The 23,624-nt window shown below is 61.4% G+C and overlaps 1 protein-coding gene across 1 annotated transcript in view; it reads right to left on the reverse strand.

The window, feature by feature from the left end:
• Positions 1 to 23,299, reverse strand: part of LOC118696825 (uncharacterized) — a 24,164-nt gene extending 865 nt beyond the window's left edge. Inside the window, exons 1-3 of the mRNA XM_036399161.2 lie at positions 22,368 to 23,299; positions 17,142 to 17,425; positions 6,667 to 6,771 (exon numbers count right to left, since the gene is read on the reverse strand). Coding sequence (XP_036255054.2) covers positions 6,667 to 6,771; positions 17,142 to 17,425; positions 22,368 to 22,572 — 594 coding nt within the window. The 5' untranslated portion in view covers positions 22,573 to 23,299. The remainder of the gene's footprint in view (positions 1 to 6,666; positions 6,772 to 17,141; positions 17,426 to 22,367) is intronic.
• Positions 23,300 to 23,624: the final 325 nt, after the last annotated feature.

A 23,624-nucleotide genomic window follows, 5' to 3' on the forward strand; every position in this document is an offset into this window, starting at 1 on the left:
TCCCTGGGGCCGTGGGACACAGCTCCGACCCCTCGGGGGGTGGTTTTGGGGTGGAAAAGGTGGATTTTGGTGCTCCCCGCCCTCAAGGCTGTGGTTTTTGGGTACCCTGCTCTGGGTTTGGGGCGATGCTCACCCAGATCCCAGCCCGGATGGATCCTTAGGGAAGCACAGGGATGGGGCCGGCAGCTCCTGGAGGGGATGTGAGCCAGGGCTGCAGCTCTGCCTGGCTCTGCCTTCCTGGATCCTTCCCCTGCCTTGTTCCTGTTCTCTGGGATCTCGCCCTGCCCCAAATCCATCCCTGCATCCGTCCTGCATCCATCCATCATCCATCCATCCATCCATCCATCCATCCATCCATCCATCCCTGCATCCATCCATCCATCCATCCATCCATCATCCATCCATCCCTGCATCCGTGCCTGCATCCATCCCTGCACCCATCCATCCATCCATCCATCCATCCATCCCATCCATCCATCCATCCATCCCTGCATCCATCCCTGCATCCATCCCTGCATCCATCCCTGCATCCATCCATCATCCATCCATCCATCCATCCATCCATCCATCCATCCATCATCCATCCATCCATCCATCCATCCATCCATCCATCCATCCATCATCCATCCATCCATCCATCCCTTCCACACCCCACCCCAAATCGCCCCCATTTCCCACCCCTCATGGGTGACAGGGACACCTTCCCTGCCCCAGGTGAGCCCAACACCCCCTGTCCCTGTCCTGTTCCCATTCTCTGGGATCTCGCCCTGCCCAAATCCGTCCCTGCATCCATCCCTGAATCCCTTTTACTCCCACCCCAAATACCCCCCATCCCCACCCCCGGGGGTGACAGGGGCACCTTCCCTGCCCCAGGTGAGCCCAGCCCCCTCCCGGCCCTGCAACCGCCCTCGGGCTCCGAAGCTCCCGCTGTGGATAATTTATGGAATCAGTCAAACCACAAAAAAAACCCCGACCAAGCCAGGCGAGATGAGCGTTAATGGGTTTTCAGCCCGGAAGGGACCGTTCTGCCCTGATGCTCTGCGCAATGTGCTGTCCCCAACCCCCGAAACTGTCACCGGCACCGGGGCAGAGCCACCCCAGCCTCCCTTCCCTAAACTCAGGGCAGCCCTTGGGGCTCGGGATCCTCCCAGATGGGCAAAAACCCCCCCAGATGAGCACAGGACCCCCCGCCCCAGGGGGGACCTGGCCATGGTGACCCCAAGAGTGGCACCTCGGTGCAGCTTTGCCCATCCCTCTGGAATTGCAGGTGTTCTGAGCGCTCCTGACCCTGCCCTCAGGGTGCCAGGAGTGCCAGTTTGGATGTCCCCTGCCCCACCAGGGCATGCAGGGGCCATCTCCCTGCTGGGAAAGGCTCAGGATAAACCCCAAACCCCATCCTAAAAAACCCCAGCGTGGCCATAAAAACCTCGTGCCCCCCCATTTTTCCGTCCTGCCCCCCAGGTGACCCTTTCATCCACACCCAGACCCCTCCCCGGGGGCTTCTGCAGCCCCAAATTCCCCTTGGGCACCGAGAAAATTCCCTGCGGGACCCGAGGTGGTGGCAGGGAAGGGAGGGAGGGGACATCGCTGCCCTGCGCCTGTCCCCAGCTGGGAAATGACCCATTTCCTGCCGAGCCAGCCCCAGAGCGGCAATCCCGGAGCTGGGTCCTGGAATTCCCGGCTGGTGCCCGTGGGGATCCCAGCGGGGAACGCTCGGGACGGGAGCGAGGGAGAGCAGCCACAACAAAAGCCGCTCAAGGCCACGGGGAGGCCGCGCCGGGAAAAATCTGGAATTGCGAGGCAGAGGGGGCTGGGCAAAGGCCATCGAGCTCGGGATGCCCACAGCGTCCCCCCGGGATTAAACCTGCTCGGATGAAGCCCCCTGGGAGCCTCCCGAGCCGAGGGAATCCCGCTGGAGCAAAGCTTGGACCCCCGGCAGTGCCCCCGTGGTGAGGGTCCTGGGGAAAACCCGACCCCAAAAATCCCCAATTCCAGCAGGGCCAGGAGCACCCCCAGAGCCTCTGGAGGAGGAACTGGGAAAAATCCCCAATTCCAGCAGGGCCAGGAACGTCCCCATCCCCTCCCCCCATCCCTGGGAGTTTTATATAAAAACGATGGGATGGGGAATGGAGGGAGTTTTTTTAATGTCGAATTTATTTTTTCCTTTTGTCTCCCCAGAGCTAAAAAAAGCCACAATTAAGGGATTCTTTGAGCTCCTAAAAAGCCCCGACCATCCCTGCGGAAGCAGCTCCATTATCTCTGCCTGGAGATAAGGATGCTCCTCATTCCTGCCTCATCATCCTCATCCTCATCCTCCACACCCCTCTCCCACATTCCCCGGCCCAGCTGGGAGGGCGGAATGCTCGGAGAGGAGCAGGGAAGGATCAAAGGACCCGGCGGATTTTTGGGAATCCGTGAAAGGAGCGGGGTCACCCTCTGGATGGGGAAAAGCGGTGGAGCCGCTTGGATGGAGAGGGGGAGAGGGGTCAGGAGAGGGACAGAGGTGACAGGAGCAGCCCTGGACCTCCCACAGGTCACTTCAAAGCAGACAGGAGGGAAAAAAAACAAGGGAAAAATGCGCGGGAAGGAATCCTGGCCCGGGATGGAGCAGCTGCTCCCAAACAGCACCCGAGCCACCCCACAGCTGCAGATTTCCACCCTGCGGCCCCGCCAGGGGCCTCGGGAGGGGACACGGGGTCTGTCCCAGCCCCACAGGCTCCCAGGGCCTGCCCGAGCCCTCCCGAGCGAAAAACGGGTCCTGCCCGACCCCCCCGTCCATTCCACACCTGAGGGGCTTCCAAGCCATGACAGGTGACAGGAACGGCAGGAGGAGAAGCGGCTCCGTCCCCCTCTGACCGCCCCGGGACACTCAGAGCTCCAATTCCCACCCCACCCACCCCGAGCTCCGCACCCCCTCGCACCCCAAAACCGCCGAGACCAGCCCGAGACCAGCCCCAAAAGCCCCGAGACCAGCCGCAAAACAGACCTGGGATGGACAAACCCTCGCTGTGCCAGTGCCGCCGGCGGCGCCTGGCCCCGAGCTCAGCCTCCCCTCCCCTCCCGTCACCGGGAGGAGCCTCCCGGGCTGGGCTGGGCAGCTCCGGGGCGGGGGCCCGCGCCCTCCAGGAGCCCCCAGAGCCCCCAGAATCGCGCCCCATGGGCACCGAGGGTGCTCCGGAGCGCGGCCGGGCATGGCCCTGGCGGGGCCTGGCGGGTTCTGGCGGGTCCTGGCGGGTCCTGGCAGCTCCTGGCAGCTCTTGCCCTCCGCTGCCCGTCTGCAGCTCCTCCGCAGGATGGGGATAAAGGCGAGGGAGCCCTGAAATCCCTGGAAAACAGCTGGCACGGCTGGCACCGCCCCGGGCACGGTTATTTACCGAGGCTCCGGCCCCGGGCTGGACACGCATCGGGATTAATCCCTGCTGATCCCCCTCTCATCGCTTAATCCCGGGGTCCCGCCCAGACCCCATCTGGTGCTGAGCCCTGGGATGGGTCCGTGGGGTGGGATGGGATCCATGGGGCGGGGTCCATGGGGTGGGGTCCACGGGATGGGCATTCCCAATTGGAATAGAACATCCCTGAGCAGAAACCAGCATCCCTGATGAGAAACCATAATTCCCAATTCAAATAGAGCATTCCTGACCAGAACCCAGCATTCCCAACATTGCTGACCCAGGATCCCTGACAAGAATTCCCAACTGGAATAGAACATTCCTGACCAGAACCCAGCTTTCCCAACTGGGATGCAGTGTCCTCAAACAGACACTGGCATCCCTGAACAGAAACCAGCATTCCCAGCTGGAATAGAACATCCCTGACCGGAAACCAGCATCCCTGATGAGAAACTATAATTCCCAATTCGAATACACCATCCCTGAGCAGAACCCAGCATTCCCAAGGGGAATTCAGCATCCCGAGCCTGGCTGCTCTGCCCCAGGTCCCGGCTCTGCCCGCCCGCTCGGACACCTGATCCCGGCCGGCGAAACCCAACCCCTCTGCTCCGCCCTTTCCCTCAGCTGCACCAGCCAGGAGCGATGGATTCCTCTCGGGAAGGAATTCCAACATCCCAGCTCCTGCCGCTGGAGGCGAGGAGCCGGGGGATGCCCATCTGGGAAGAAAAATGGGGAAAACTGGAGGGAATTTGGGGCAGAAGTGGAGGAAATGAGAGGCCCGGGGTGGTCTGAGAGGCACCCAAAGGGTTTTTCCAGGAGTCTCCCCCATCGAAGGGGTTGTGGCCTTTCCAACGCCGCCCTCCCAGCCCTCTCCCCTCTCCCCCCGCCCCCAAATTAAAATCGTTGCCGCTGCCGGCAGCAATAACTCATCCCACGTCTAATGCTGAACATTTTGTCAGGATTATCCCGATTAAAGCAGAATTAATCCCGATCTCAATGTTAACAGGATTAGCGTTCAAATCGGATTAGGGTTTTTAAACCGGACCCCTTGACTGAAGGAAGGGGCCGCCCCCTCCGGAGTGAGCGGGACTCCCCGCCTTGGGATGGGCTCCGGATGGGCCATTCCCAACCCCTGATCTCGATCCCAGAAACTCCCGACACTCTGCAGGTGACAGCACCTGGATGTCCCTGAGGTAAAGGCACCTCTCTGTCCCTGGAGACGGAGAGGGAAAGAAGGAAAGGGGAAAAGGGAAAGGGAAAAGGGAAAAGGGAAAAGGGAAAAGGGAAAAGGGAAAAGGGAAAATGGAAAGGAAAAGGGAAAAGGGGAAAGGAAGGAAAAAGGGGACTTCTCATCCCCTCTCCCCGATTTTCCTGCTGGCAGCAGAAGCTCCGCGTGCTGATGAATATTTAAAAGCCTGGATCCTCTGCAGCCTCATGAATATTGACGCTGCCGCTCGCCCCACACCTTCCCCAACCCCGTCCATTCCTGCCGTGCCTCAGTTTCCCCGTTCCTGCGCTGAGGATGCCCCTTCCATTCCCAGCACCCGGATGGGGTGGGCGCCATCCCCGCCAGGGGCAGGGGGTGGGATCAGGAGACCTTTAATCGCTTTTCCCACATAACCCATCCATAAATATCGACAGCCCCGCGATCGATGGACAACAACGAGCATCATCTCCCGGCCATGCCGCAAAACCACTGAGGACCCCAAAAACCACAGCGAGGCGGTTGGAGCAGCCTCTCCCCACTGTTTACCCACCCTAAATCCCCCTTCCCACCGGGATCAACCCCCGGGATCAACCCCCGGGATCAACGCGCCCGCGGCCCTCGGCGGGGCCGGCGGAGGCGGCAGCGGGAGCAGCGGGATTACAGCAGCCCAGGGCTCGCCGCCTCCTATTTGCTCATCTCCTGCGAGTAAACTCTCATCTCCTGCTCTCACTGCGGCTGGCCGAGCGCCGCCGAGGGGGAAATGGCTTCCCGCGAGGAGACGCGGGGCTCCCGGGCAGCCGCAGCCGCGGGCCCGAGGCCGGAGCGGGAGCGCGGTGCGGATGAAGCCGCTCCTGACGCTCGTTTTTAAGACAAGCGCGTCCTTTGTGCGTCCCCCGCCGGTTTTGCCCTTCTGGATCTTTTACTCGGCTGCCTTTGATGTTCCTTTAAAGTCCCGGCTCCAAAGGAGCTCTGCCGAGCCTTTGGATCTCCTCGTTCCTCCGGGAATCCAAATTCCACCCCACCCCTCGCATCAGCGCGGCGGGAGCCCCCGGCCCTCTCCACTGAACTTCCCCGCGGGATTTTCCCCCCTTGGATGTGACCCTGGATGTCCCAAAAACACCGCGAGCCTTTGGGATGGCCCCGGCCGGGATTTTCGGGCAGGGAGGGCAGGAATGAGGGGATGGAAAAGTGCGGGGAGGATTGGGATGTATTGGAGACAGACCGGGATGTCCTAGAGACAGACCGGGGTGTCCTGGAGGATCGGGAATCTGCCGGGAGCCTGGGCTGGCAGCAGCGTGACGATGGAACAGAGGTGACAGTGGCACGGGGGTGGCAGATCGATGCCATGCCCCGGGGAAAGGGCGCAAAAAATCGGGAAAATATTTTAAAGCTGAGGATTTTTTTGCCTTCCCTCCCCTCAAAGCGCCAGGAAGGTCCTAAAGTTCAGCCCTGTTTTATTTCTTAGTCGCAAAAAAATCGGAAGAAAAGATAAAAAATCCGAGAAAAAGATAAAAAAGTGAGGATCTCGCGCCTTCCCTCCCCTGGCAGTGCCGGGAATGCCCTGTGGGAGCCGGGGCCAGCTGAACCTCCCGGAGCCGCGGCTCCACCCCCGTTCCACTCCGGGCATGAAAACTCGGGACAAATTTTCGTATCCCGCATTTCCCGGCCCCACATTCCCTGGGTTCTTTGGGTTTATTTTTTTCCACGGGAAGAGCGAATGCACCGGGGACAAGGCGCCAAGGCCACCCGGCAAGGCGGCGACCTTGAAGGGCAGCCAGGGAGTCACCGGGCAAGGAGGAGGAGGAGGAGGAGGAGGAAGAGGAGGCTGGAAACCAGAGTACCCCTGCTTGAGCAGCCACTCCGAGCTTCCAGCCCCATCCTGAACCAACCTTTTCCCATCCTTTTCCCAGAATTCTGTCTCAGAAATAACCCATAGCAGCAGGATTTGGCCGTGGGGTGGGTGCTCAGAACGAGGCCTCACAGAACCACTCACGGCTCACCCCAAACCCCAAAATTCCCTCTCACCACCTTCAGCTTCAGCTCAGGAATCCTCATCCAAAAAAATCCCACCCTGGGCTCCCACCCCCCTCGAGAGCCACAGCCAAGCACATGCATTTCAGAGAGAAAGCAGGAAAAATCCAAAATACTGACCTTAAAGCTCCAGTAGTTGGGTTGCTAACAACAAAGAAAAGATAAAACAGAAGAGAACACACACACACACACACAAACAAAAAAATACCATTAAGATTCTTGGTTTGACTTTTGGTTTTTTCCCTTTGAGAATCTCTGAGCTCGGATTCAAACCTGCTCTGGTTCCTGCCCCTCCCAAAGGGTCGCTGGAGTTTCGGGGAGCGAGCAAGGGGTGAGGATTGAAGCAAATTGGGGTGAAAAAGGAGGGAAGAGGGGTTGGCACAGCAGCCCGGCATGGCTACTGGAGTCACTGGTGCGCCCAGCCCCTCCTGGCACTGCCGCGGCGCTGGAAGTCACAACAATGTTCATTTTCCACGGGATTTTCCAGCCCTGCCCGGCTGTGCCCGCCCCCTCCCCGCGCGCTGGTGTCGCCGCTGTCACCGCGATGTGGCACCGCCGGTGACAGGAGCTGGCACCGCTCCCGAGCTGCCCTTCCCGGGCTGGGAGGGGATGGGATGGGCTGGGATGGGCTGGGAGGGGATGGGATGGGATGGGATGGGCTGGGATGGGATGGGAGGGGATGGGATGGGATGGGATGGGATGGGATGGGATGGGATGGGATGGGATGGGAGGGGATGGGAGGGGATGGGATGGGATGGGATGGGATGGGAGGGGATGGGATGGGATGGGATGGGATGGGATGGGATGGGATGGGATGGGAGGGGATGGGAGGGGATGGGAGGGGATGGGAGGGGATGGGATGGGATGGGATGGGATGGGATGGGATGGGATGGGATGGGATGGGATGGGATGGGAGGGGATGGGATGGGATTGGATGGGATGGGATGGGATGGGAGGGGATGGGATGGGATGGGATGGGATGGGATGGGATGGGATGGGATGGGATGGGATGGGAGGGGATGGGAGGGGATGGGAGGGGATGGGATGGGATGGGATGGGATGGGATGGGATGGGATGGGATGGGATGGGAGGGGATGGGCTGGGATGGGATGGGATGGGATGGGATGGGATGGGATGGGATGGGATGGGATGGGATGGGATGGGATGGGATGGGATGGGAGGGGATGGGAGCCTGGGGTCCCAGAGGGGGTCTTGGGGCCTTGCAGAGTTCTGGAAGAGTTCAGGTGGGAAGGGATTTAAAGGCGTTTTTATTCCAGGGGGATCCCGATATTCCAGGCTGTTCCCAGCCCCATCCGACCCTCTGCAGGAGGGAAGGTGGGTCCAGGGGTGAGGAGTGGGATTGGGGGACAAGGAGTGGGATCCAGGGATAAGGAGAGGGATCCAAGGACAAGGAGTGGGATTTAGGGACAAGGAGAGGGATCCAGGGACAGGGAGTGGGATCCAAGGACAAGGAGTGGGATTTAGGGACAAGGAATGGGATTGAGGGACAAGGAATGGGATTTAGGGACAAGGAGAGGGATCCAGGGACAAGAAATGGGATCCAAGGACAAGGAGAGGGATCCAATGACAAGGAGAGGGATCCAGGGACAGGGAGTGGGATCCACCTGGCTGGAAGGAGAAATCACCAGGATAATGATGTGTATCCTGACTTTTCCCTTCCCCAGCTTTTCCCTTCCCCAGTTTTTCCCTCCCCAACTTTTCCCTCCCTCTCTCTCCTCACTTCTCTCTCTCGGACCCTCAGTAATTTTCCCTCCCCTGATATTGCTGATCCTATCTGCTGACAGCGCCGGCTGTGAGTTTTATTTATTATTTTGGGATGACAGTGTGGATTTTATTTATTATTTCGGGATGACTGGACAAGCTCCTCACTGAGCCCATAAATCACAGCCAAATCCAGAATGTTCTGGCACCATTTGTGGTGGGCACTGTGACCTGTGGGCACAGGATGGCACAGCAGCCATCCCTACCCCAGCTCAGCAGATCCAACTAGGAAAAACAAGGTTTTAACCCCATTTTTAACCCTATTGTAACAATTTAAAAGTTTAATAAGGGGCAATAGGAGATAAAGACAATAAAGCAAAGGCTGGTGGTGTTCAGCCAAGAGCACATTTGCTATTTTGGAAACACTTTTAATATATTTATATTTTACATAAATATATTAACACTTTTTATATATTTATTTCTATTGTATTAGCTTGTTGCATATTTATTATACTAAATATTTATAATATATATTTTATTTATAAAATATCATTTTATAAATAATATACATTTATGAAACATATATTTATATATTTATAGTATTTTATATTTTAAAATATTTTAAATTATTTTAAATATTTTTAAATGTTTAATATTTTAAAATATTTTAGTATTTGCAAAAAGCCAGTATTATAACACGCACTGTATCACAACATGTATAATATTATAATATGTATCTCTACCTTTCCCTGGCAGCCCTGGGGATGTGGCACCGCCCGTGGGGACGGGGACGCGCTGCCCGTCCCCTGCAGGGCTCCGGGACCATCCAGGGCTGACAATCTGGCGCGGGTGGCAGCGCCAGGCGGGCCGTGGCCAGCACCACGTGGTGGCACTTTGTGGCTCCATCTGTCCCTGCTGGCGCTGCTGCCGCCCCAGCGCCCGCCCTGCCCGTCCTCTGCCCACCCCAAATGCCCCAAAACCACAGAGGGTGCAGCCCTGGCGGGGGGGTCAGGCACAGCCACGGCCCTCGGGTTTCAGTTTTTATATTTTTTGGATTTTCCGCTGCTTTAGCGTGGAGTTCTGAGCTTCCTATTATGGGATGGTGAGCTCTGCACAGAGCAGGGAGACAAAACAATTCCTGCTCCCGCTGGGCACCAAGGACAAATGATCCAAATCTCAGCCCAAGAGCACAAACACCGTGGGCTGGAGAGAGAAAAACAAGGATGAGACTGGATGGGCTAAAGCTGGAACTGACAATAAACTCCAAGATGCAAATGAAGCAGAACTTAAAAAGGTGAGAGACACTGTGACCATTTGGGTTCATTTTGTGACCATTTGGGGTCATCTTGGGTGCAGCCCTGGCTGGGCACTTGTGAACTTGTGAACTTGTGAACTTTGGGCACTGTCTGGGGGTGAGGCCTTGTGAAGGCTGAGCTGGAACTGAGGCCAGAATTACAGAATAAAGCAGGGATCTGTTTAAAGGATCTCTTCAATGGATCTACCCTGGGCAGCACAAGAGCACAGCCAGGGCTGCACCCAAGATGAGCCAAAATGGTCCCAAAATGAACCCAAAAGAAAACAGAATGAACCCAAAAGATCACAAAATGAACCCAAAATGAACCAAAATGGTCCCAAAATGCACGACCGGGCACGGGGTCTCTCACTTTTACAAGTCCTGCACCATTTGCATCTTGCAGTTCATTGTCCCATTCCAGCTTCAGCCCATGCAGTCCCATCCTTGTTTTTCTCTCTCCAGCCCACGGTGTTTGTGCTCCTGGGCCTGAGATTTGGGCCATTTGTCCTTGGTCCCAGCTGGAGCAGGAATTGTTTTGTCTCCCTGCTCTGTGCACAGAGCTCAGCATCCCCTGCTGTGAAGCCCAGACCCACACACTAAAGCAGCACAGAATGTGAAAAAATACAAAACCTAAACCTGAGGCATCACCTGCCAGCCCCTTCCAGGCTGGATTTGCCCAGAGAGAGGGGGAGAGGAGAGGACCGAGCTGGAATTAACATTTCGCTGGCTCTTCAAAAGCATCAAAGGGAGATAATGGGCCGGGAGAGGATTGGAAGCGACAGCCGCGTTCCGAGCCATAAAGCAGGCGGCTCCTTGCAGCAGCAACCCTGCAAAAGGTGCGGGGAATTACAGAGGCTGAGATTTATAATTACAATGAGAGTCATGTCCGCGGTGCTGCCAAACGAGGGAATAACGAGGAGCTCAGGGTCCCCAAAGCGCGGGGAGGAGGGCGGAGATGCTGCCGGGAGCCCTCGGAGGGATGGACACACAGACGAGGCAGGAAAGCAGGGCTGGAGTGATGTAATCAGGAATATTTTGGAACTTAAGTTTGAAAAAATAAAATACATTAAATGGCTGTGGTTGTCCCAGGAGGAGACGGGAGGTAAATGAAATGAAATCCAAGTGAGTCAGCGCCTTGACCGAGGGGGACTTCCCCTGAATGGCAATTAAATCACAAATCTGTTGGTGATTAACGAGGCACGGCCGTGTCCCTCTCGAAAGGGCAGCAGCGGCAGCCGCCGCCCCGGCACGCTGCACTCCCAGGGAGGACAGAGGCAGCTTCATCGGCTTTTTAATTAACTCATTTCCAGGAGTTCCAGCTTCCGATCGAGTCCCCCACCCTCAGGCACCGCGTCTTGACAAACAAAAATCTCCTTGAAAAATAACAGCCAAGTGAATTTAATCTGTTTCTGCTTATTAAAGTTTTTTGGTTGTTGGTTTTTTTTTTTTTTTTTGTTTTGTTTCGGTTTTGGGTTTTTTTAAATGCTTTTCAGCGCCAGCGAAAGTGAATTAAAGTGGAAATAGCAGAGTGACAAGACAGGGAGAAGAATGCAAACAGTGACCAGACAGAGCGGGGGCTGCAGATTTTGTCACCTGAAGTGCCACAATTATTGCAGGCACCTCTCAAACGTGACCGGGGGGGGGACAGCGGGGACAGGAAGGGATGCAGGAGGGCTGGGGCTCGTCCCTGTCACACCTGGGCTCCTCAGGAGGCTCCCAGAGCCCACCACGAGCTTCTGCTGCTCCTCTTTCAGGCAGAGCCCTGGGCTCTGCTGCCCCTCCACCCAGAGCGGGCTCTGACGGCCATCGAGGCGACATCAGAGACGCCACCGCCGCCTGTCGCGAAGACTCAACATCAGGACTCCCCCACAGACCCCCCAGCTCCAGCTTTGCCCTCCAGGCCCCTCCAGCTGCCCCCGCACCCCCTCCTCCCCGAGCCCATCAGCGCAAATCACAGCCCTGGCCTCCTCCGCGGTCCCTGGGGACAGCGCAGGTGACACCGGAGCCCCGGGGGCACCTTTCCCCCCCGGCCCCGGCTCCAGCCCCCTCCTCTCCCGGAGCGAGGCGGCGAATGCGCAGCGCCGGCTCGGAGCAGTGCATCAGGACGTGCTGTGCCGAGGAGCAGCCATGCTGGGGCTCCGAAATCTCCCTCCTGCAGCAGCCCCGGCCAAGGTCAGCCCCGTCCCCGCCGCAGGTGCCGCGGGGGCCGCATTCCGCGCTCAGCGCGCCCTCCCCAGCGCAGGGGGGGCTCGGATCCATCGCTGCCGGACGCGGGAGCGCCCCGGAGCCCCGCAGCGGGGTCAGGGCGCCCCTGAGGAGGTTTTGGGGCACGGACAGGGCAGGGGGAGCTGGCAGGAGCTGGGCAGATCAGATGGCACGGTGGCCATGGCAACGGCACGGCGTAGGTGGACCAAACACAATAGGGACGCGCGAGGTAAAGCGGCTCCGCTCCCCCCGCGCTCGGCACCGCGTCCGACCCCGGCAGCTCCGGGGGGACCCCCCGGCGCATCCGGCACCCCCAAACCCGGCAAAGAGGGATAAATCTTTGAGAAACGCCAAGGACAAGGAACGGGATCCCCTCGGAGGGGGTCACGGCAGCGCGGGAGGGGGGCGCTGAGCACCCCCGTTCCCGGCAGAGATGGGGGTGAGGAAGACCCCGGCACGCAGCCGCCGCCGGAGCCCGCCCTGCCCTTCCTCCGTCCCTTCGCAGCCGGGGCTGGCGGAGCCGCAGGGACAGCGGAGCCGCCGCTCCGGCTGCTGCAGGGCTGGGGCGGCCCCTCCCCGAAAAGCCACCCCCGACACGGCGGGCAGCGGCTCGGCACCGGCCCCGGGGTCACGGGGAAAAGGAGAGAAATTCGGGCTGGGAACGGCGGGAAACTTCAGGGGAGGGAGGGAGGGAGGGAAAGATGGATGGTGGATGGATGGACAGATGGACAGACAGAGGGATGGAGGGACGGATGGACACATTCACCCTGCCCGTGTGTGCCAGGGAGAGCAGGGACGCTCGCAGCCCTGCCAGGGGGAGCGCTGGTAGCCCAGCTGTGCCAAGGGGAGCGTCCCCCCTCCAGTTCCTGCTGGGCACCTCCTGGGCACCTCCCTGCCCCACTCCCACGAACCCACTCTGCCCCCGGGGCTGTCATCGCTGTCCCCAGCCGGGTTTTTACCCACTTCCCGGGTAAAAAGACCCCTTCCATAAAAACCCCCAAACAAGGGGAAGCGGGGTGCCCCGCGAGTTCCGCCTGACTCCAGAGCCCCCGTTCCCAGCCAGCCCTGCTGGAACGAGCCGGGAATCGCTGGCGGGGGGGCAATGAGGGAATCGATAGGGCCGGCTCCGGCTGCAGTCCCAGGGACACGCACACAGCGCTCGTGTTACTCCCGGCAGCCGCGCTCCTCCATTTCAGCGCTTCCCAGCGCCTCCCGTCACTCTCCACCTCTGGAGACCAAGATGACACCGCGGGGAGAGCCCCGAGGGACCCCGCGTCCCCTCTGCCACCGCGCTGCCGCCTCCCGCGCCGCCTCAGCCGGCGCTCCCCGTCCCCACCGAGCGCCCCGATGCCCCCAAACCCGCCCGTGCCCAAACCCAGCCCAGCGGGCACCCCGAGGTGCCAGGACCGTGTGCCGCCTCTCGGAGGGGTTTGGAGGTGAGGGCAAACCTTTCCTGCCACCGCAGGGCTCAGCTGTGGGCGCAGCCCGCGGGAAGGACGCTGGGGTAGGTGAGCTGCAGGCGACAGGAGCGCCCGCAGGGCGCAGGGACGGTGCCCGCCCCGGCCGCCATCGGCCCGAGGGGGGCACAGGGAACCGGTGTCCCCTCCCGGGGCTCGGGTGACAACGCGGAGCGGCCCTGGGACAGCGGGGGGTGCGCAGGGGGGTGGCACGGGCAGCGCCAGGGCTTTGCAGGACCCCCCCGTGCACCCCCGAGGGGACAAGGGGAGCCCCCCCGACTGCGGCACCGAAGGGCAGCGCACAAAGTGCCACCCCCTCCCCGCCGCGACACCGGGAACGGGGGGGACCCCCGGGAATGGGGGAGAGGGGGAGGCTAAAGGAAAGGGGACGGTGGAGGGGCTGTCCCCGGTCTGGGGCCGGGGTACGGACACCCCCGGCTGCCGCCGGGAACCGGGAGCTCGGGGTGGGGATTTTGGGGAGGGGGACACTGCGGTGGGCAGGAGCGACAGCAGGACAGCTGGGGCAGGGTAGATCGGCGGGGGAGCCGCAGCAGCGGGTGGCGGACACCGGCTCCGTCACCGCCCGGAGGGATGCGCCCCGCTCCATCCCGCTCCATCCCGCGCGTTCCCGCCCGGTACCTGCGGCAGGTGAGGGCTGCGGGCCGGGATCCGCAGCGCCGCTCGGCCCCGCTCGGCCCCGCTCGGCCGCTCTCGGCTCGGCTCGGCCCCGCTCGGCTCCCGCCGCCCCTCCCGCCGCCGGGCCCGCCCCGCCCCGCCCGCGGCGCCGTCACCATGGCAACCGCGGCTGCACCCCGCCCCCCCGCGCCGCCGGCAGGGGGCGCTGAGAGCGCGGAGGGGCGGGGCCTGCGGGGGGGGGCACGTGAGGGAATAACGGGGGAATAACGGGGGAATAACGGGGGAATAACGGGGGAATAACGGAGATGGGGACGGGGACAGGGACGGGGACAACGCAGGGACGGAGACAGGGACCGGGATAACACAGGGATGGGGACAGGGATGGAGACAGGGAAATACAGGGATAGGGAAACGGATAGGGACCGGGATAACACAGGGGAATAGAGGGATAGGGGCAGGAATGGGGACAGGGATATGGGCATGGATATGGGTGTGGAAATACAGGGATGTGGATATGGATATGGATAGGGAAATACTGGGATATCGATATGGATGTGGACATGGCAATGCAGGGATATGGACAGGGATAACACAGGGACACACTCCTGGAAACACACGCAGGCACGCGCAGGGATGTGCACACTTGGATGTGCACATGGCTGCACACGGGGACTCGCGCACAGCTGGATTCACAGCTGCATTCACACCTGGGTTCCCACACTCCATCACCCCCCAGCACAGACCCAGACCTGCGCCCGGGCTCTGCAGGAGCCCCCTGCGGGACCCAGTGCCACCTGTGCCCGCTGCCACCTGTGCCCAGCGCCCCCCGTGTCCCCTGCACGGCCCTCGCAGCCCAGAGCCAACGGCGCCATCAGGAAAGGGAGAGGATTCCCGGGAGCAACGGATTTTTGCCAGGCTGGAGGGAATGTTGACATTTATGGAACGTCCCTTTTCACCTCTGGTGTTCCAAACTCCCTCAAATGTCTTTTTTTTTTTTTTTCCTTTTCTTCCTTTAAAATTTTTTTAATTTTTTTTCTTTCTCTCTCTCTCTCTTTTTTTTTTTTTTCTTTTAATCCCAATAAAACAGTAAAGCCTGGGATTCTGAAATCCCTTCCAGGCTCCTCTGGAATATCAAAGTGATTTTCAAACGTTCCAGGCAGGCCTGGATCCCAATGTCATTTAAAGGTTGGCACCTGAGCTTCCCAGGATTTCTAGATTCCTGTTATTATTTATTGCCTGCCAGGGAAATGAAGGAAAAGAAGGGAGGAAAAGGAAAAAAAAAACAGATTTTGGTAGGCTTTTAGGGTGTTTGGGTGGGGAATGAGCTGCAGCCAAGCCCAAAAATCCAGGTTGGGTTTGGGAATAAAGGAGATAATTCCCAAATCCAGATAATTCCTTCACCTATAAAAATCCTTAGCAGTTTATCAGACCTGAGCCAACCCCAGCAGGATTTTTCCCTTTTTTTTTTTTCTTTTTAGAGCTGCTGCTTATTTAAAAAGAGGAAAGTCTTTAAATCCCTGTAATAATAGGGGAAAAAAATCCCATTTATTTACCAGGAAGCAGCGCTCTGTGCCTGGACATGCCCCAAATATGCATTGTGACAGCAAAGCCACCATCAATTATTGTCCCCTCCCCAAAATTTGGGTGTTTGGAGGCATTTGGGGGGGCAGCAGCTCCGATGGCCCCGGTTTTCCTGGCAAAGCTGGATTCCCTTCCAGCAGGCCAGTTCTGGGAGTTTTGGGAATTTTTGAATTTGGGGAATTTTGGGACCTTTGTCCCCTGGGGATTTTGGGGATGATTCGAGGTTTCCTGTCAAGGGTGCTCCAGGTTCTGCTGCCCAGGGGGAGGTGGGCATTTATTGCTGCCAAATTGGTGTCACCGAGGTGTCACCAGAGCCAAATCAGGGGGTTTGGAGTCCCCAGTGCACCCCAAAACAGGATAGGAACAAGGGGACACACAGCCAAAGGACAGCATGGCGGACATGGCACCAACCCCAAGGGATTTGGGGTCCCCAGAACACCCAAAACAGGGTCAGGACCCCCCTCCCGAACAGTCCATCCCCAGGGCTCTGCTGTGCTCAGCAAAGGCCACCAGATGCTGGGGGGCTCCGCTCCCCACACCTGGGGGGTTCTGCTCCCCACACCTGGGGGGTTCTGCTCCCCACACCTGGGGGCTCCGCTCCCCACACCTGGGGGGTTCTGCTCCCCACACCTGGGGGTTCTGCTCCCCACACCTGGGGGGTTCTGCTCCCCACACCTGGGGGGTTCTGCTCCCCACACCTGGGGGTTCTGCTCCCCACACCTGGGGGGTTCTGCTCCCCACACCTGGGGGTTCTGCTCCCCACACCTGGGGGGTTCTGCTCCCCACACCTGGGGGTTCTGCTCCCCACACCTGGGGGGTTCTGCTCCCCACACCTGGGGGGCTCCGCTCCCCACACCTGGGGCTCCGCTCCCCACACCTGGGGGTTCTGCCCCCCACACCTGGGGGGTTCTGCTCCCCACACCTGGGGGGCTCCGCTCCCCACACCTGGGGGTTCTGCTCCCCACACCTGGGGGCTCCGCTCCCCACACCTGGGGGGTTCTGCTCCCCACACCTGGAGGGTTCTGCTCCCCACACCTGGGGCTCCGCTCCCCACACCTGGAGGGTTCTGCTCCCCACACCTGGGGGGTTCTGCTCCCCACACCTGGGGGTTCTGCTCCCCACACCTGGGGGGTTCTGCTCCCCACACCTGGGGGTTCTGCTCCCCACACCTGGGGGGTTCTGCTCCCCACACCTGGGGGGTTCTGCTCCCCACACACAGTGCTCTCTGTCACACCTGGGGGATTCTTCCCTCAGGGCTGGGGAATTCTCTCCCTCACCCCTGAAATATTCTCTTCCTCACCCCCGGAATATTCTCTTTCTCACCCCGTAAGATTCCCTTCCTCACCCCTGGAATATTCGCCTTCTTACACCTGGAATATTCTCTCCCTCACGCCTGGAGAATCCTCTCCCGCACACCTGTAGGATTCCCCTCCTCACCCCTGCAATATTCGCTCTCTCACCGCAGGAACATTCCCTTCCTCACCCCCGGAGGATGCTCCCCCATCACCGCCGCGCCCACCCCCCTTTTCACACACACCCACCGCCCCCTCGCTCCCCTTCCCCTCCATCCCGCCCCTCCCAGCACTCCCACCCCCCCAGTTCTGGGCCATCGCCCTCACCTGGTCCCGCAGGCGCTCCTGCTGCCCGCGCAGCGCCAGGGCGTGCTGCGGGTATTTGCTCTTCAGGTGGTCCATGAAGGCATCCCGCTTGCGCTCCATCTCCGTCTTCTGGAGGCCGGTGAGCGCCTCCAGGCTCTGGGCGGCGATCACCGTGTGCCGGCGCTCCGAGGTGTGCACCAGCCCCACGTTGGAGAAGCGCCGGGTGCCGTTGCCCAGGGTGCGGTACTCGCGCGGGTACTCGGCATCGTCCGCGGAGATCATGTGCGAGCTCGTCCTGTCGGGATCTGTGCGGGTCCGGGAGAGCACAGCGGGGTCAGGGCACAGTCCCTGGCCATGGGGCAGGAGGGGGGGGACAGTCCCAGCCGTGGGGCAGGGATAGGGGCAGCCCTCTCCATGGGGCAGAGGTTGAAGGTTGGGATTTGGGGTTGGGGAGGGGGATTTCAGCAAGGAAAGATGGCAGAGCCTTGCTGGGAACGGGATCACCCCTCAAAGGGGTGCAGACAGTGGGATCACCCCTCAAAGGGGTGCAGACAGTGGGATCATCCCTCAGTGGGGTGCACACAGTGGGATCACCCCTCAGTGGGGTGCACACAGTGGGATCACCCCTCAGTGGGGTGTGGACAGTGGGATCGCCCCTCAGTGGGGTGCACACAGTGGGATCATCCCTCAGAGGGGTGCACACAGTGGGATCGCCCCTCAGTGGGGTGCACACAGTGGGATCACCCCTCAGAGGGGTGCACACAGTGGGATCATCCCTCAGTGGGGTGCACACAGTGGGATCATCCCTCAGAGGGGTGTGGACAGTGGGATCATCCCTCAGTGGGGTGCACACAGTGGGATCGGCCCTCAGTGGGGTGCACACAGTGGGATCACCCCTCAGAGGGGTGCACACAGTGGGATCATCCCTCAGAGGGGTGCACACAGTGGGATCGCCCCTCAGTGGGGTGCACACAGTGGGATCACCCCTCAGAGGGGTGCACACAGTGGGATCACCCCTCAGTGGGGTGCACACAGTGGGATCGGCCCTCAGTGGGGTGCACACAGTGGGATCACCCCTCAGTGGGGTGCACACAGTGGGATCATCCCTCAGTGGGGTGCACACAGTGGGATCGGCCCTCAGAGGGGTGCACACAGTGGGATCGGCCCTCAGTGGGGTGTGGACAGTGGGATCATCCCTCAGAGGGGTGCACACAGTGGGATCGCCCCTCAGAGGGGTGCACACAGTGGGATCGCCCCTCAGAGGGGTGCACACAGTGGGATCACCCCTCAGAGGGGTGCACACAGTGGGATCGGCCCTCAGTGGGGTGCACACAGTGGGATCATCCCTCAGAGGGGTGCACACAGTGGGATCGCCCCTCAGTGGGGTGCACACAGTGGGATCGGCCCTCAGTGGGGTGCACACAGTGGGATCGCCCCTCAGTGGGGTGCACACAGTGGGATCATCCCTCAGAGGGGTGCACACAGTGGGATCGCCCCTCAGTGGGGTGCACACAGTGGGATCGGCCCTCAGTGGGGTGCAGACAGTGGGATCGGCCCTCAGAGGGGTGCAGGGGAAGGAGGTGGGTGCCGGGCTCGTTCCCCTGCGGTGGCAGCGCTGTCCCCGCTCCCGGACACGTGGCAGGAGATGAGGGGACAGCGGGGATGGAGGGGCCGGGGGGTGCAGGGGCTGGGATTCCACCAAAGCCGCGATGATCGGAGCGAAACGGGAATGAAGCAGCGCTGGGCGACTGAAAACAGCACAGACGGGACACGGGACAGGGACACGGGGACACGGGGGACACAGGGAAACACGGGGGACACGGAGACACGGACACGGCTCCGGAGCACAGACACACGGGGGCACACGGACACAGGACAGAGCGAAAAGAAAATGAAACCAGGCAGGGTGGGGGGAAGGTGGAGCGTGCAGGCACCGGGGAGGGGAGACAGGACCCCCATGGCCCCCCAGAGACCCCGGCGGGGGCTCAGTGCCCATCCCGCAGCCATCGCTCACAGCGGCCGGCCCGGCCCGCGGGCACCAAGCCCGGGATTGTTGGGATGCTTTGCCCCATCCCAGCCCTTCCCGGGGCTCAGCACAAACCCTGTGCTCCAAACATCTCTGCGATGCTCTGCTCCATCCCAAACCCTTCCCGGAGCTCAGCACAAACCCTGTGCTCCAAACATCTCTGCGATGCTCTGCTCCATCCCAGCCCTTCCCGGGGCTCAGCGCAGCCCTGTGCACCAATCCCGGCATCCCTGGGATGCTCTGCCCCATCCCAAACCCTTCCCGGGGCTCAGCCCAGCCCTGTGCTCCAAACCCGGGATCTCCGGGATGCTTTGCCTCATCCCAGCCCTTCCCGGAGCTCAGCACAAACCCTGTGCTCCAAACATCTCTGCGATGCTCTGCTCCATCCCAGCCCTTCCCGGGGCTCAGCGCAGCCCTGTGCACCAATCCCGGCATCCCTGGGATGCTCTGCCCCATCCCAAACCCTTCCCGGGGCTCAGCCCAGCCCAGGCAGGCAGGAGAGGGCACAGACAGAGGGTCCCAGGCGCAGAGAGGTGACAGGGACTCGTCCTTTCGCTAATAACTCATTCTGAGCACGCTGGGATCTGACTTCCAGGGAAGCTGCAGAGCCGATGGATGCCTGGAAGTCCCCGCACGCTGCCAGCGCCTGGCACCGCCTCGGTGCCCGCAGCTCGAGGCCACCCCGCAGCCCCCGGCCCCTGCCCAGCCCCGTGCCCGCTGCGGGGCGGCTCCAGGACCCCAAAAAGCCACTTTGGGGGTCTCACACCATCCGGGAGCCGCTGTCCCCAGTCCTTGGAGCGGTGCCAGCCTGGCCCGAGGCCAGGGCCTGGCTTTGCCACCACTGGTGAATTTCGCAGCTCGTTCTGCGGGGCTCAGCCTCCTCCTCCTGCTCCCCTTTTAACCTTGATCCATAATTCATCTAATTCTTCTCCCGCTTTTGCCTGTGCCTTCCCTCCTCGGCTCCCGGCAAACAAATCACAGCGAGGTTTTTTCCCCTTTTCCCTTATTTTTTTTCCCCCTCCTCAATTATTCATGAGCCCGGCAGATCAGTTTGATATCAAACTGATAAGAAAGCGTTATCAGCGGGGTCACGGCCGCGATTCCTCCACTCAAGGTCGCACGAGCGGCTTTGTCACCAGCCCAGCGGGGACATCACGTGCTCACAAACGCCACGGGGACATCCCAAAGCCTTCCCTCCTCCAAAATCCACCGGTGCAGCTCTGTGCCTCCCAGCTCTGCCACCAAATGTCACCTTGGCCGGGTTGTCCCCCCCTTTTCCCAGAAAACGGAGCTGGAATGTGGCAAGAGCTGAAGATCCCGTCCCTCCCTCGCTCTGCCGGGTACCCGTGGCATCAGGGAGGTCACAGTGACACCAGGGAGGTCAAGGTGGCACCGGGGAGGACAAGGTGACACCAGGGAGATCATAGTGGCACCGGGGAGGTTACAGTGGCACTGGGGAGGTCACAGTGACACCAGGGAGGTCAAGGTGGCACCGGGGAGGACAAGGTGGCACCAGGGAGGTCACGGTGGCACCAGGGAGGTCAAGGTGACACCAGGGAGATCACAGTGGCACCGGGGAGGTTACAGTGGCACTGGGGAGGTCAGAGTGGCACCAGGGAGGACAAGGTGGCACCGGGAAGGTCATGGTGGCACCAGGGAGGTCACAGTGACACCAGGGAGGACAAAGTGGCACCAGGGAGGTCACGGTGGCACCGGGAAGGTCATGGTGGCACCAGGGAGGACAAGGTGGCACCAGGGAGGACAAGGTGGCACCAGGGAGGTCACGGTGGCACCGGGGAGGTTACAGTGGCACCTCCACCATGCCAAACACCCCCGGGTCCCCTCTGCCATCAGGGGACCCTGCTGGCCGAGGGGACACGGGCAGGGCATCGCCCCGGGCTCCCAGCGGCTGCCGAATTCCAGCCCTGACGGGGAGTCCCGCTGGAGCAGCTCGTCCTGAACCCCCGGGACCCCCAGGAGCCGCCTGCCCCTCTCCCCGCTTCCGTCACAGCCCCACAACGTGCGGTCCTCACTGGGAAATGCAAATCCAAACTGGAAAACTCCTCCCCTGCCTCGGCCGCTCTCCCCAGCACCGGCTCCGCGACCCCAGAGCAGAAATTTGGGCAGGAGCTGCACCCAGCACCCGACACCCCGCACAGCCACAGCCTCGGAGCCCTTGGAAAGATCCGGAGCACCCTCGGAGCCTGCTCGGGATGGGGGATCGGACCCGGGGCCAGCCCCGCTGTGCTCCGGGGCCACCAAAACCATCGCTGGGGCGCCGCAGAACTCCCGGATTCCTCCCGTCCCACGGGAATTCTGCGGCCGGGGATGGGGATGAAGGCGAGCCCCGCCAGCCGCAGCCGCAGCAGAAGGAGCTGCAGCGCGTCTCCCTCCCGGAGCCGAGCCAGGACGGGGATTTTTGGGGTGACAGAGGGGGTTTGCTCCCCCCCACCACCTCCCGGTGCCCGCCCCAGCCCCGCTGCGGCAGCGCGGGGCTGAGGCCGCGTTCGCAGCTCCTTCCCGGCCCCTCCCGCTCCGCCATCAGCATGCAGCTCCCCGCTCCCTAATTACACGCTCCGGGAGCGGAACGCGCCAGCTCCGCTCGCCCGCTCCCAGGGATGATCTGAACAGGGGCAGGGAGGAGCTGGACCCCCTCAGGGGCGCTTCCAGCCCGCGCTGCGCCGCATCCGCTGCGCGATCCATCCCCGGGACACGGGGCCGGCGAGGATGAGGCGGCCCCGACCCCGCAGCATCGCAAATGTTCTGATCCAGGGGAGGTAAAGTCGCCACAGCCACGTGCGCTGGCCTCGTGTCAGCGCTCCGGAGATGCCACCAGAGATCCCATCCAGAGCGGGTCCCACCCGCAGTGGGCAGGGATGGTCCCGCAAGGAAGCAGCCTGGGGGGCTCGTCTGGGGAAATGAACCTGAAAACCCTCAGGGCCAGGCTGGAGGAAAGGCTGTTAACCCTTCCCTCCCGGCGATAATTCCACCTCAAATCCCCCACAAAGTTTTTTTCTCCTCCTCCTGCAGCAGTTCAGGAATGCAGCGGTTCCCACACGGCCGCAGCAGATCCCTGGAAAGTGCTCCCCGAGGCTGCTTCCAAGTAGGTCACTGGGGTGGCAGAGCCTGCCCGGAGCCTGCCCGCGCTGCCCAGCCCAGCCCGGCCCACGGGGACACCCTGCGGGCCGCGTCCCCCGCTCCGGGACCGTCCCCTCGCTTACCCGCGGGCGCAGCGCGGCTCCCACGGCGGCCGGGCAGCGGCTCCGGGGGCACGGGGGGGGCAGCGCTCCGCTCGGCGGGGGCTGCGGGCGGCTCCTTGGCCGGGCGCAGGGCTCCCACCACGGCCAGGATGCCGCGGTAGATCCGGGCCAGCCCCTCTCCGAGCAGAGGGAGGTTGAGGGAACGCGGTTCTCTTTGCCGATTCATCCACCCATCGTCCCCACCTGCCAGCAGAGGTGTCACCCGTGCCGGGGCCGGAGCCCCGGGCTGCTAGCAGGGCACGGCCATCGCGTCCTTCCCGGGAAAACAGCGAGACCGGAGAGACCGGTTTGGGTGGAAATCTTCAGGAACGGCGCTGGCAGGAGCTCCTGAGAGACAGGGCAGGGAAAGGCCCCCAAAAACCGGAGCGGCTGCGGGATCCGGCTGGGATCCCCCCGTTAGCAGCGGCTCGGCGGGGTTTTATCATCCGGAGGAACGTCTCAAACCCAGTTTATTACTGCAGTCCCATAAATCTTCATGAGGCAGCGAAACCTCGCGCGGGTCGCGGCGAGCGATCAGCGGAGCGTGCAAAATCGCCCGAGAAAGCGCTCGCACAAAAAGGGGCGAGGGGAGGGGAGGCGGGGAGTGCATTTGGGGAGAGAGGCAGCCGGGAGGGCGGCAGCCCCTGGGAGCGATGCGGCTCCCCCGCGCCCGGCCATTAGCGCGGCCGGAAGAGCGGGATGCTCCCGCTTCCTCCCGGAGGCTGCACTGCCGCACTGCCCGGCGCCCAGCGAGCCCGCCCGGCTCCCGGAGCCCTGCCCGGTGCTAACCCCTTCCGTGCCGCGCTGCCGGGGGCGGGAGGAGGCGTGGGGAGAGCGGGGGGAGCTCCTGCGCCGCGCGGTTTAACTCGTGTGGTGCTGCAGAGACGGCCCTGGGAATGCGCGCACTGCCAGAGTCGGGCCTGTGGGAAATCAGGGAATGATGGAGTGGTTTGAGGTGGGAAAACCAGCCAGATCCCAGCCCTGCCGTGGGCAGGGAGATCCCACCACGCCAGATGGCTCAGAGTCACCGGCCGAACCATTGCTGTCCCTGTCCCTGGCTCGGCCACCGTCGTGTCCACTCATTTTGGGATGGTCAAGCTCCTTACAGGACCTGCCCTCACACCCAAAAAGTGCTGGGAGCTGCCCAGATGCTCAAGTTATCCCAACAAACGCAAGCCCAGGAGCGTGGACACGGCAGGTGACACCGGGGGGACACCGGTGTCCCCTCTCCTGCCACCG

The sequence above is a fragment of the Molothrus ater genome, chromosome 27 (genome assembly GCF_012460135.2).
Source record: "Molothrus ater isolate BHLD 08-10-18 breed brown headed cowbird chromosome 27, BPBGC_Mater_1.1, whole genome shotgun sequence".
NCBI lineage: Eukaryota > Metazoa > Chordata > Aves > Passeriformes > Icteridae > Molothrus > Molothrus ater.